Genomic DNA, 14022 nt, shown 5'->3' with positions numbered 1-14022 from the left:
TTAAGTTTTTCTAACAAATTCCAAGGAAAACCACAACTGTCCATTAATACTATTTTTCCCCTTACTATACATACATAACAAATGCTTAACCATTTCCCAAGAAATATAACTGGGATGCAAGGTTACTTCTTGTAAGGAAAGAAGTTCAAAACAACTCGAACTGTTAATTCTAACTAATTAACTCTAATATTACTCTAATTATTAACTAGAATGCTCTAAGCCTTATCAAACATAACTTTGCTATCTTATCAATCAAGAGCTGAGCTTAAATAGTTAACAAGATAATATTCTTTCATGAAAAAGTCTTAATTACAACAAAAACAGTCTCTGACAGCCCAAAAAAGAAAGTTTCAGTATGACACTACCTCTTTTAGAATTATAACCACCAGACAGATTTTGACAGAATGATAAAATACCATATAACTTACCTTTGCTTTCTCAATTTCTTCTCTAACATCAGAAAGAAACGATTCCCATGAATGTATGTCTGAGTCCATGTCAGAATATGCGGCCGAATCACTGAGAGAGGAGAAAAACATAAAACTGCTCATGTCCACTTGAAGACTTTTAAAAATTGAAAGCACTAAAGTACAAATGAAAATAAACATTTAAAGATAATGAGAGAAACGGGATCATGCACACATAGCAAAAAAGATGATTTTTAAAGAACTGTGTATCTTACAAAGTCACTACACTTTAGGAAATATTATCGACTGACCTAACCCAAAGCCCAAAACTGTGGACAGAGAGCACATATTCTCCTGAATTTTACCTCCTCTCCTCACATTTGAAGATTAGACAATTCTTCAGTTGACATCTTCATATTTAACATCAAAGGCTATCTTAGCATTGAAAAACGGTCAAAAGTTGGCAGCCTGGATACATTCCAATAAAACCTTCATCCCTACTTCACTGTAAAACAAAGGGTGGGGCCTAACAGGCTACATTCAACTTCTCAGCACCTCATGAATCTGGTTTACTGAAAGTGACACGCAAGCTTTCTACTCCAGTCGAGAAGACCACTCCCACCAATCCGTGGTTATGTCTGTTCTCACACATCTTAAAGAAGAACCAGAACACTGCTTTCATGGCTTTCCTCTTTTGCCACCCTTTGGTGGAATGAGCAGAGTTAGCACAGACCCCCTAAGAAAGACCACCTGTGTACCATGAGGCTTACTAAGGAGTCAATGCTATTAGATAAAGCGCGGCCTGAGAGCTCTGTTTCCCAGATGCACAATCCAGAGCCCGTGGCGTGCTGCACACTGGCTACTGAACACCACACGATCTCAACCTCAGATGTGTTAGTCCTGTAATCTGAATCAGCATACCAGTTTACCTTTCATCAGAAAGGTTTTCTTCTTTTTTTTTTTTAATTCAATTTTTTTTATTTTTTTAATTTTAAAATCTTTAATTCTTACATGCGTTCCCAAACATGAACCCCCCTCCCACTCTGATGTGAAAAAAACTTAATCTTGAAAAAAGAAGAAAAAAGAACTGTACATTAAAACTGTTTTTCCATGACCTGTAGAATCTCTGGTTCAACACTGAGGGTTTGAAATTTAAATAAAAAAACACTAGGAATTAAAAAGTTAAAACCTGTATGTGGAATATGATAAAAGGACCAGATGAAAAGTAATGTGCAAAAATCCATATAGAAAAGTGCTACGTTCTAGACTGAAGGAGACTCTCTGGCTTCTCATGGTAAACCTTATTCCAAAAAGAAAGCAAAATAAACAAAAACAGGTAAAGATTATGGAGGGTTGAAAAATGAAAGAAAAGTGAAAGAAAGTGAAGTCACTCAGTTGTGTCCGATTCTGTGACCCCATGGACGGTGGAGCCTACCAGGCTCCACCGTCCATGGGATTTTCCAGGCAAGAATACTGGAGTGGGTTGCCATTGCCTTCTCCAGGAGATCTTCCTGACCCAGGGATTGAACCAGGTCTCCTGCGTTGTAGGCAGACGTTTTACAGTCTGAGCCACCAGGGAAGTTGAAAAAATGGCCATACGTAAATATCTTTGAAAGCGACATTCCCACACTCTACCGGTAGGACTGTTAAATAACTATTCTTATGGAAGGCCACTGTTGAAAAGCCTCAAAAACGTGATCTTCATTCCAGGAATTTATTCATTGCATGGAAACAACTAATAATTTAGCTATAAGGATATTTGCCCCAGCAGCTCTGAATAGCATAATGTGCAAACAACCCAGCTCTCCCACTAGAGAGCTATTTAATAAATCATGACATGGTTGTACACTGGACTACTATCCAACCTTTTAAAATTAGGCTGGAGAAATGTAATTACGGATATGAAAATAAGTTTCCTATATACTGCTTGGGCTTCCCTTTTAGCTCAGTCAGTAAAGAATCTGCGTGCAATGCAGGAGACCTAGGTTCAATTCTTGGGTTGCAAGGATCTCCTGGAGGAGGGCATGGCAACCCACTCCAGTATTCTTGCCTGAAGAATCCCATGGACAGAGGAGCCTGGTAGGTTCGCAGACTATGGGGTCACAAAGTGTCAGACATGACTTAGCGACTAAACTACCACTAGATATTACTTAGTGAATAACTATATATAAATTTTCTTCACCCCCCCCAACACCTTAATGGATTTACCACAAAACTAAATTAACTAGTTATAACTCAATTGAAAATTAGGGTAATTTATCATTTTGTTGTTATGTTTTGATTTTCCCATGATTGAACATGTGTTAATTATAATAACTATTAAAAATAAAGTCCCGTGGACTGCAAGGAGATTGAACCAGTACACCCTAAAGGAAATCAGTCCTGAATATCCACTGAAAGGACTGATGTTGAAGCTGAAACTCCAATACTTTGGCCACCTGATGAGAAGAACGGACTCATTTGAAAAGACCCTGATGCTGGGAACGATTGAAGGCAGGAGAAGAAGGGGATGACAGAGGATGAGATGGTTGGATGGCATCACCGACTCAATGGAGATGAGTTTGAGTCAACTCCAGGAGTTGGTGATGGACAGGGAGGCCTGGCGTGGTGCAGTCCATAGGGTCACAAAGAGTCGGAGACTACTGAGCGACTGAATTGAACTGAATATAATTTTTCATCAAATCAGCCCTAATCTTTATTTCCTCAATAACAATTGTGGAAAGACACCTGTGACATCACAGTACCTGCTCATTAGCTTCAAGTTCTTCAGAAGCCCTTCGGCTTGCGACTCCATGCTCCGTAACTTACATACCTCCACATCCTTCCAGTTTTCAAGCACAGATACCTACCATTAGATGAGAGAATGTAAGCATTTTAAAACAATTTTAAAGCTGTGAAAGCAAACATTCTAAGCCACTGTCAAGTTTCTCCTTAAATGACACATGAGCCGAAGAGTGACCAGAATTTAGCTACTGTTTCTCTCAAGTGAACCTGAACTAAAACTTTTCGGACCTCTCTGATGGTCCACTGGGTTTTGTGAAGATTCCACAGGCCTTGGGACAACTGGGCCTGTGCACGACAACTGCTGAGCCTGTGTGCTGCAACTACTGAAGCCCGAACTCCCAAAGCCTATGTTCCCCAACAAGAGACACCCCTGCTTGGGGCAACTAGAGAAAGCCCACATGCAGCAAGGAAGACTCAGCACAGCCCAAAATTAATTTTTAAAAAAGTTAGGATTTGAAAACAGAACAACAGAGTGATAGTAAAATTATATTTCTAGAGTGATACTTTCTTAGATATGAAACTTTCCACAAGGCTTACTGCTGAAGCCATACAGGAGCACAGAGCTAGGTTACCTGAAAGTATACACCTGGTGTGCATAATCTAAGGTGCTGACCACGGTAAGCAGAGAGCCAGGACCCTGCAGAACAGTGCCAAGGCTGCACCTATGGATTTAAAGGCCTGGGAAGCAGACTCGTGGTTGGCAAGTGGGAGGGGAGGAGGGGATGGAGTAGAGTCTGGGACCAGCAGGTGCAAACTATCACACAGAGGAGGGGTGCATAGCAAGGTGCTACTGCACAGCTTAGGGTAAGTTATTACCAGCAAGGGTAAGTTTTGAAAACTTTAGACTCTGGCTCCCCACAGAAGCCAATTGGCCATTTGTGTCAAAGTCACTGCAGAAAATGTAGACTGGCCTTGCTTTAATTCAGTAATCTTGACAGGGCCCACCAGGCAAAACTGCTTGCTAAATGGTGGTAAATGGGAACTGGGTGACTTGGGGACAGAGATGCAGGAAAAAGGCCCACAAGGCAGAAGTAAACACTGGGACTCTTTTTTTCCTTCCTTCCTTTAGAAAAGCAGCTGCATAGCTGACATTTCTTTTAAAGACCCATGTTTACAGACTGCATGAGTTAAGCTCTTCCTTACCTTTCTAAAATAATCGTGGACACATTTACTAATAAATAATATTTACTTTGCAAATTAGAAAAACAAAGGCAACCATGTTTCAGGAATTCAATAGAATATAGCCAGAGATAATTATTTTTGTCTCAGTAGTTTCTCAAATAGTATACTGACTTTAGTATATATTCTTCCGGGGGAGGAAAGAGAGTATATATTCTTAATAAGTATATTATTTCCAAGTTCCTTTTCCAGCACTGGCAAATAGCTTTTTGGTTGGCTACTTCATGGTACATCACTTGATTAAATATAATGAAACCATTAAAAGTAGAGCATTGAAAATGACTGAATTGTGTTAAATAAGGAAAGCTAGTCACAAAACATGGTGTACACTCTATCATAAGACAGGCATAAAGGTAAAAAATTTTTAACTTATAGGCAAGGAGAGAGTGGTTGTTTCAGGGAGGCAGGATTATGGATGAAAGGATACCCCTCAGCCTCCACACGTCCCAGCAATGTTGTCCTGCTCATGTGTAATTAAACGCGGAGTAAACAAATGACACCCTGCCGAATCTGTCAGTCACTGAGTACTGTGGACTCACCTCTGCATCCAGAGCCCTCTGAAGACTCTCTTCATAATGCTCTTTCCCTTTCTTTATACTCTCTTCTATTTTCATTTTCTCATTTGTAAATGTATTACTGTAAATATTAAAGAAAAAAAAATTAACTGAGAAAAACATAACCAGTGAGCTCACAAAGGGTGAAGTCAGGTTAGCGCTGAAGTCATGCCACAAACAGACAACAGAACATCTTCCAGAGAAACTTCTTGCCCAACATTTGGCTACTTAACACAAGACTCATTATTTGCTCTCTGCAAACGATCAAAGGAAGATGAGAAATTAAAAATAAGTTACTTGATGGCAATGCTGTGAAATGGGTTTCCCATTTTTATGAAGTTAGGTGAAGTTTAATCTGATTATGCTAATAAACTTTACATACTGGCTTCCAGTATGTACAAACATTATTTGCAGTAGTAAAGATTAAAAGGAAAACTTTTTATAGGTTCATAACAAACCTTCTTTAATAATTTTTCAATTGTAGAGCAATGAACTACAATAGTTGAGACTGTTATTTCAAGTAATGTAAGTTTTTAAAATACATTTTTAGTTTCAGGTTAATTCAAAGGAAATGAAGAGTAATGAACAATGCTAAATTTAGGACTTTTTATACTGTCAATGAGAAATAAAAGCAGAAAACATCATAAAATAAAAATACTTAAAAAATAAATTTATTAATATAAATAATAAAACAGAATTTTTAAAAAGAGAAACAATTATTTAAAAGAAACATATAAGCAAAAATATATTTGTATGTCTAACTATATTCAGACTTTGCCTCTGCTATTAATAATATAGTAAGATACAAAAATAAATTTGAGCTTAATTTGCCTGATTTCAAGGGACTGATCCAGAAGTAATTCAAGTGCCTTTTCCTTTCCATCGTTTTCCTGTGTATACCTGCAAAAGCATAATCACCAAATTTTAATCAATTTTCAAAGATTTTTAAACGTACAATCTCACACAGTAAATACATCCACGCGAACATTTCTTGATTTCTTTACATTTCTAGTATCTTCTAAATAGGCAAACAATTTGGGTCCTTTTCCTTTTGGAAAAATTTCCCTTCTACCCCTGGAGGGCAGATTGCCTTTTCTTTACTCTGCGTTGTGTGTCTGCAGCACAGACCCCGTCTCAGTCCTGTGTCAGGAGCACCTCCATCCAGGTGGTTCAACATAGGACAGAGGAATAAGGTGTTGGGTCATCACCAGTGTAACATAGGTTCTCACTCAAAATGAAAACAGCCTTCTATTTTTTAAGCCAGAATCTGAAGTCCAATTACACATACACATACACGCATGCACACAGTAGGATAATTCTTCAAAACACAGTGTGTAAATCTTTGATTCTTAATAAGCAATGCCCTGTACCAAGAGAGTTCTGCCTCTTTCATGCTCTCCTTCACACCTTTTTAGTCATCTCTGCTGGATAAAAACCCGTTTCCGCAAACTACCGATTTAAATGCCATTTCAGTTCTTTGGTAAAACAGGTCCTCTAAGTTTTCAACACTGGGTAGCTTTTCATGGAATTTCTGCCTTCCTTCAACAATTATCTCTGACTTGCATCACTGCACCTACCATGAGCTCCTCGTGACCATTCATTTCTTAATGAATACCAACTGTGATCTAAAGCATAGAAAAGTCAATAAAATAACCTCATATACCTTTGTTGTTCTCTAAGGGATCCAAAAAGTTTTAAGATCTAAATATAAAAATTTAGCTTTTTTTGGAAAGTACAAAAAGCATAAAGAAGCCTATAGCCTATCTTTAAACTACAACAGAAAAAGGCGAAGAAATACACTAATAAAGTGAAAAGACAATAAAAAATTATTCCTCAGCAGGAATGATTTTTATGATAGCACAGAAAAAAATTTTATCAACAGTCTCAGTTTCATTTATTTTGTCTAGTTTGATAGTATGTCTGAACTGAACATATGAAAAAATTAAAATATAAGTTCGCCAGAATTTTTGAGTAAGCTTAAAAATTAAGACTGTACTTGCTCAAACAGTAAGAGGTAAAAAGCTTTTTAGATTTCCATGTGTTCTTCTAATGAAACTTTGAGCAAAATCAAATGACATATGCAGTATTTTCCATTTTATCATGCTCTATAAATGACTACTTAAAAACTGTCCAAAGGTTAAGGTTAGCAATACTCATAATGAAATTCACCTGATCATAGGGCACAGCAAGTGGACGAAACATAAATGCCCTGAACAGTGAGTGTGGTCAGTGGAGCCCCAGGGAACCACGCCTCCCCTTATTAACGCCCTTCAATATGGACCAGGCCTGCAATTTGCCGGAAACAACAAAATGAGGCAGAAGTGATGCTGACGGTTCCGGGCCTGAAGCTTCAGAGGGCCCGGCAGCTTCTACCTGTGTACTCTTGGAAGCTCTCAGCCATCACACAGGTGTGGCTACTGTGCTGGAGATAAAAGTCACATGAAGAAGTCACGTGGAAAGGAAGAAGCCCTGAAACTGCATAGAGAGAAAGAGGCCAAAATATTTCAGCCAACTGCCAGCTAAACACAGCCACAGGGGGAACCACTGACAAGACCAGCAGAAGTGCGGCCCAGCCAAATCAGCCCAGAATGCACGATCCGGATCAAATTAAGTTAATTTAAGCCAGCAAGCTTCAGGTATTTTGTTCAACAGTAGGTAGCAATTAAGCTGAGGAGTCATACAATTATTTAGGGAAACAGGGGTTAGGAATGGATCGCACAGAATCTTAAAACAAACCTAGCCCATATGACAACTGCCTGAATGTATATTACTGAATGCTTCGTATTACAGGACCAAATTTTACTAATTTAAAGATTCAGGGTGGAAGTAATAAATAAAATGATCACCACAGAATCTTGGTGCTGGAAAAAAACCTTAGATCTAGACAAGTCCCTTCATTTTATAACAAAGAAAAGGGGTCAAAGATAATGTTCAGAGAAAGAGGTGGTGTTCAGACCAGAACTAAGTTCTTGGACTTGCAGTCCTACTTTTATTTATGTATAAATAAGAGAGGTTTAGAAAAAGCTGTAGGTGAGGTAATTCCCAACAGATGTTCTTTAAAATGAAATGAGAACAGTGTCAAAAATTTTCACTTTACTTGATAGTCTGAAACTGAATACCAGAAAGGATAAAATAAGCCAAAATATACCCAAATTAAAAATAAATGAAAATCATTGTCTTTCAAGTGTTACTCACATTCTGCTGGCATTCAACACCTTTTTCATTTTCTTCTTCAGTGCCTTTAGTCTTTCTTGGATTTCTTTTTTCTCCTGTTCCCATTTTTTAATTTCCTTGTTCAAATCTTCAAGGAACCAATCTAGTTCTGTCTTTGAGATCTAAAAACATTTTAGAAAGTATCTAAATAAATGGGAAGATTTACTTTTTTCTCTTTTTAAAAAGAGCCCAAGAGACTAGTGTTGCGGTGATGAACTAGCTTAACCAATGACTACAGTTCCTTGGAACACACACTCAGGAGCTGGGTGTACGCGCTACCCCAGCTGAGCCTGGGACATGAAGTCGCAAAATACACGGCCTCAGCCCTCAAACAAGGATGGGCAGAGACACAGCAGATGCTCTGGTACTCAGGAAGGGATTCTCCAAATCAGTACAATTTGATCTCTGTCTTCAGAGATGGGGCTGTCACACAGAGAATGGATTCCAAGTAGTGGGCATGGAGAGGCAGAAGGTTAGAAGAGAAAGGCATGTCTGTATGGAATGGTACAAGGTGGATGTTAGGACCTCAGGCGCCTGGGACACCTTGGGATAAAATGATCAGGGGCCTTATGAGCAATGCTGAGGAGTGTGGCCTTCATCCTGCAGACAACAGGAAGCCAGTGAAGGCTCTTCAGCAGGGTTGTGAGATAAAGAGATTCTTATTTTAGAAAAATAACTGAAAGACACAGAGGCAGATCAGGGGAAAGAGAATACATAAAGGTTAGACAAGAACAGCAGCTTTCTTGTTTTCTTGTCTTTCTCTGATACTTTCTTATTGTGACCCACAACAGCAAATAGATTTTAATCATGATCCCCAGCATTATGTACATACATGTATGCATCTATACACACACGGAGCTGAAAACACTGCCCTTACTTTCTGAGATGTTTTCCTATATTTTTATTCTATTATTAAGAACAATTTTAGTCACCATCATTAAACTGACTTCACAGCCCATTAGGAATTATAACCTTTAGTGTCAAATACTCTGTATTAGAAGAAGATAAAATCTCACTGCACTAGCCCAGGTGAGAGACAGTGAGGATGACAGAGATGACTAAAGGGAAGATAAAAAGAAAGAAAGGACACTTTAGAAGACTAGGATGGATAACAAGACCGTTATCATGTGGCTATATGATGTAAAGTGGAAGGCGACAGAATCTCTACCCTGGATGAATAACTAAACAAAATTCTATAACAAAACGGGAGACTATGGAAGATATACAGGAGAGAAATCAACCTAGATAAGTATTTTAAAATAAATTCGAGTAAACAATAAAATATATATTAAGAACTCAATAATTTTGAACCTGCAATTATTTTGATGGGACAGAGAAGTTTATAGGTGTCTGACAAAGACTATACATCCAAGGAATAAAATACTAAATTGAAATAACAAATAACTACCTTTCAACACAACCACAGAGAAAGGAGTAACGTATTTCTAAGTCCTGTTGATTTACACATCTGCCAACAGGCTCTTCTAACACAGGTTAGCACACCATCAAGTCAGGTGTGTTTTGCTCCCCAAACACCTTTCCCAACACGGGGAACTCCCAACTATTAACATACTACAATTTCAAAGTCCATTCACCAGTTCATTGGCTGTAACTTGGAATGCACTTCCCCATAGAAAGTTATATTAGAAACATCAGTTAAACAGCCAACATTTCTCTTCCAAGAAGCTCTCAGTTCCATTTGTAAGCTGAACAAAATGAGGTCTACAATGTTAAAGAGGGCACATTCCCAGACCATGAGTCTATTTGATTGAGGAAGAAATAAATCTCCACGGGGGTGCTGGAGCAGAACATGCGATGCTGGAGAGACAAAGAGGAAAGCAAAGGCTAGCCTCTGAGTCAGGTTTGAAAAGATTCATGTCCATCTTCACAGCCTCCCGCCTTCCTTCTGGTACTCAGTTCCACCCACTGGGGGCCCTTCCTTACTCTGCACCCTCGAGTTTCTCTGGACCCCTGACTTAATTACCCCCCAGTTGAGGGCCTGCCCAGCGCCCAGGCACACTTCCACAACGTCTCTCCTCTCCTTCCTTTTCAATCTCTCACCCGGAGCACGTCTGAAGGCAGCACAGTGCTAAAAAGACCCATTTCGACTCGTCTGAAAGTATTCACACTTCACTCTTTAGCTTAAGCGATTCTCTAATCTACACAAGAGTCACCACGCATGTTTTATTTGGCAAGTCCAATACTTGTCTGTTTGCTTTTTAAAGTACAAATGTGTTATCTCTGTCTGGTGATAAAGGCTGTGGGGCTGCAATATCTGTCAGAATTTCAGGCCATGTGACAAAGAGAAATGAAACGCTGTATCTTGAGGCTCTGGGTGGCTAGGTACACCACCACCTGAGACACAGCCTTCTCCGTCAGCTATCTTACATAAGGGCTGCCTTTTGAAACTTCTTCTGAACCTACGAATTCTCTAAAAGTTTTATTCCAGTGTTTCAAAGTGTCATCTCTTCAATGTTAGCAGACAGGTAGTACACATGCCTGTAAATGCCAGTCATTTATAAATAAAATAAACTCTGGACTACTGTTTCTAACAACTACTGTGCGAGTCAGGATGGAGAAATATTTACAAGAAACTAAAAAAAGAAGTTTAAACTTTAATATTTTCCAGTTTGAAATTCTACTAGTATCAATGACTGCTTACTGGTATCTCAATTTCATTTTTGCTTTAGGGATCCTTTCACGTCCCACTTCTGACCAGGTTCCCTATAATCTGACCTTCCTGCTTAGGCTTAGAATGTGGCCAGGTCACTGAGGACAAGGGTTCAGCCACAGAAACTCAGGGTCTCCTTCTTCAGAGAGGACAGGGTACCCTGGAGCCGCGCTACACAGATTCCCTGGGAAATAACAGCTTCGAGTCAAAACAGGCACCGACTTAGAACATTCCACCCTCGTCAGCTTTAGACACCAGGGTTTCGGATGTTCCTGGCAAGCAGATTCAATACCATGAAAGTACCTTTGACCAGCCCAGGTCCCTCATGAATTTCAAGTCCTGCCTCAGGAGTAGGTTTGACTTCAGCGGCCTTGAGATGTGCAGGCCAACTGTTTTTAGGAAGAAGAGGTTCAACAGTTCGGTGACATTTCCTGCAGCCTGGGGACAGATCAACTCACACTTCTCTTGCTGCAACCTTGCTGATCTTGAATTTGCTGAGTCACTACTGTGATGGAGGTGACCACCATGCCTACCTGGCCTCACGAAGAGGGTGCTACATAAAAGTCCTGGAAGAGGGCCAAAGAACTAAATAGACATTTCTCCAAAGAAGACATACGGATGGCTAACAAACACATGAAAAGATGCTCAACATCACTCATTATTAGAGAAATGCAAATCAAAACCACAATGAGGTACCACTTCACACCAGTCAGAATGGCTGCGATCCAAAAATCTGCAAGCAATAAATGCTGGAGAGGGTGTGGAGAAAAGGGAACCCTCCTACACTGTTGGTGGGAATGCAAACTAGTACAGCCACTATGGAGAACAGTGTGGAGATTCCTTAAAAAATTGCAAATAGAACTACCTTATGACCCAGCAATCCCACTTCTGGGCATACACACGGAGGAAACCAGAATTGAAAGAGACACATGTACCCCAATGTTCATCGCAGCACTGTTTATAATAGCCAGGACATGGAAACAACCTAGATGTCCATCAGCAGATGAATGGATAAGAAAGCTGTGGTACATATACACAATGGAGTATTACTCAGCCGTTAAAAAGAATTCATTTGAATCAGTTCTGATGAGATGGATGAAACTGGAGCCAATTATACAGAGTGAAGTAAGCCAGAAAGAAAAACACCAATACAGTATACTAACACATATATATGGAATTTAGGAAGATGGCAATGACGACCCTGTATGCAACACAGGAAAAAAGACACAGATGTGTATAACGGACTTTTGGACTCAGAGGGAGAGGGAGAGGGTGGGATGATTTGGGAGAATGGGAATTCTAACTTGTATACTGTCATGTAAGAATTGAATCGCCAGTCCATGTCTGACGTAGGGTGCAGCTTGCTTGGGGCAGGTGCATGGGGATGACCCAGAGAGATGTTGTGGGGAGGGAGGTGGGAGGGGGGTTCATGTTTGGGAACGCATGTAAGAATTAAAGATTTTAAAATTTAAAAAAAAAATAAAAAAATTTAAAAAAAAAAAAAAAAAAAAAAAAAGTCCTGGAAGATCGGCACAGAGCCTGGCACTTAAGGAGCATCCAATATAAATATCTGTCAAATGAAAGAATGAGTGCTACCTTCCACTACATACTAGCAGTAAATAAAGTAACAATCATCATAGAACGTACAGGCCTGATGACCTTTCCATAGGCTGATGGAATATGAAGACACAATTCAGTAAACTCAGTTCTGTAGGAGCCCAAGTACACACTGTTGGGTAACACTGGCAGAGCGCCTAGTCTGCACACTGAGATCCATGGATGGCTAAGAAACAGTCCTCACTCGCAGGGGGAGGATAGTGGGGAAAATATGCATGAAAGATAATTACTATACCATACACAAGAAATTGACTCAAAGTGGATCACAGGCCTAAGTGGGGGAGCTAAAACTATAAAACTCTATAGATCATAGGAGTAAATACTGCTGATCTTGGGTTTGACAGTGGTTTCTCAGCTATGAACTCAAAAGCATAAGAAACAAAAGAAAAATTAGAGAAACTCGACTACACTGAAAATTTAGAACTTGTGTGTTGCAAATGATAACATCAAGAAAGTGAAAAGACAACCCACAGAATGGGGCATAGGAGAAATAAATCTGCAAATATGGGAAGATGAGAGAAAATATTTCTAAATGATATATTTAATAAGAACTTTGTACCGAGAATACATATATACATAAGTGTGTTTGTGTATATATAATAAGACTCTTAATTCAATATAAAGAACAAAAAATCCAATTAATAAGTGGGCAAAGGATTAAAACAGACATGTCTCGCACTTTCCAAATATACAAAAACAGACATTAAACACATATAAGGTGCTCAACACCATTAGCCTTTGGGGAAACGCAAACCATTCTATAATGAGAAACCACTTTACACCCATTAGAAGAGCTAAAATAAAAAAGATGGATGATAGAAAGTGTTAATGAGAACACAGAGAGATGGATCCCTCATACACTGCTGGTGGGAATATAAGACGGTGCAGCTGTTTTAGAATAGTCTGGTAGTTTCTCAAACTCTTAAAGATGGAGTTAACAGATGACCTAGCATTTCCATTCCTACGTATACATTCAAAAGAAATGAAAACATGTGTCCACACAAAAACTTGTACTCAGATATTTAAGTGTTGTTTGTAACAGTCAAAAAATGAAAAGAATTCAAATGTTCATTTATAGATGAATGGGTTAATAAAATGTGATACAGCATGTGATGGAATATTATTCAGCAGTAAAAAGGAATGAAGCACTGATCCATGTTATATGGACCGATGTACATGGATGGACCTTGAAAACGTTAAGCTAAGTGAAAGAAGGCATTCACAAAAGACCACGTATAGTTAAGTGTGATGCCATTTATATAAAACACCCAGAAGGGGCAAGTCCACAGAGTAAATCAGTGGTTCCCAAGGGCTGAGGGAGGGAGAACAGGGAGTTACTGGCAGTGGTTAGACTTCTTTTGGGGTGATAAAAACGTTCTAAACGTGGACTGCAGTGATGGCTACACAACTCTGTGCCTATACTGGAAACAATGACTACACACTTTAAAGGGGTGAATTCTATGGCATGTGAACTACATCTCAATAAAGATGTTAACAAAATGATAATTACTGTCTAATACAGCGAGGTGGTCATTATCACTACCACATTAACAAAGGCCTCTACTCAAGGCTGAGGTTCTGTCAGTGACTGCTTGCT

At 39.2% G+C, this 14022-nt stretch overlaps 1 protein-coding gene across 10 annotated transcripts in view; it reads right to left on the bottom strand.

Moving 5' to 3' along the window:
• TTC3 (tetratricopeptide repeat domain 3) overlaps window positions 1-14022 on the bottom strand; it is a 126845-nt gene that overhangs the window by 12383 nt on the left and 100440 nt on the right. For all 10 annotated transcript variants that reach the window (XM_018052783.1, XM_018052802.1, XM_018052785.1 and 7 more), the window contains 5 exons: window positions 8120-8259; window positions 5756-5824; window positions 4910-5006; window positions 3152-3252; window positions 429-519 (listed from right to left, as the gene is read on the bottom strand). In XM_018052783.1, coding sequence (XP_017908272.1) covers window positions 429-519; window positions 3152-3252; window positions 4910-5006; window positions 5756-5824; window positions 8120-8259 — 498 coding nt within the window. The remainder of the gene's footprint in view (window positions 1-428; window positions 520-3151; window positions 3253-4909; window positions 5007-5755; window positions 5825-8119; window positions 8260-14022) is intronic.

This window comes from Capra hircus, chromosome 1 (genome assembly GCF_001704415.2).
Source record: "Capra hircus breed San Clemente chromosome 1, ASM170441v1, whole genome shotgun sequence".
In the NCBI taxonomy this organism is placed as follows: Eukaryota; Metazoa; Chordata; class Mammalia; order Artiodactyla; family Bovidae; genus Capra; species Capra hircus.
Note: the sequence above shows the minus strand (reverse complement) of the source record. Positions and strands in the feature narration are given on the sequence as shown.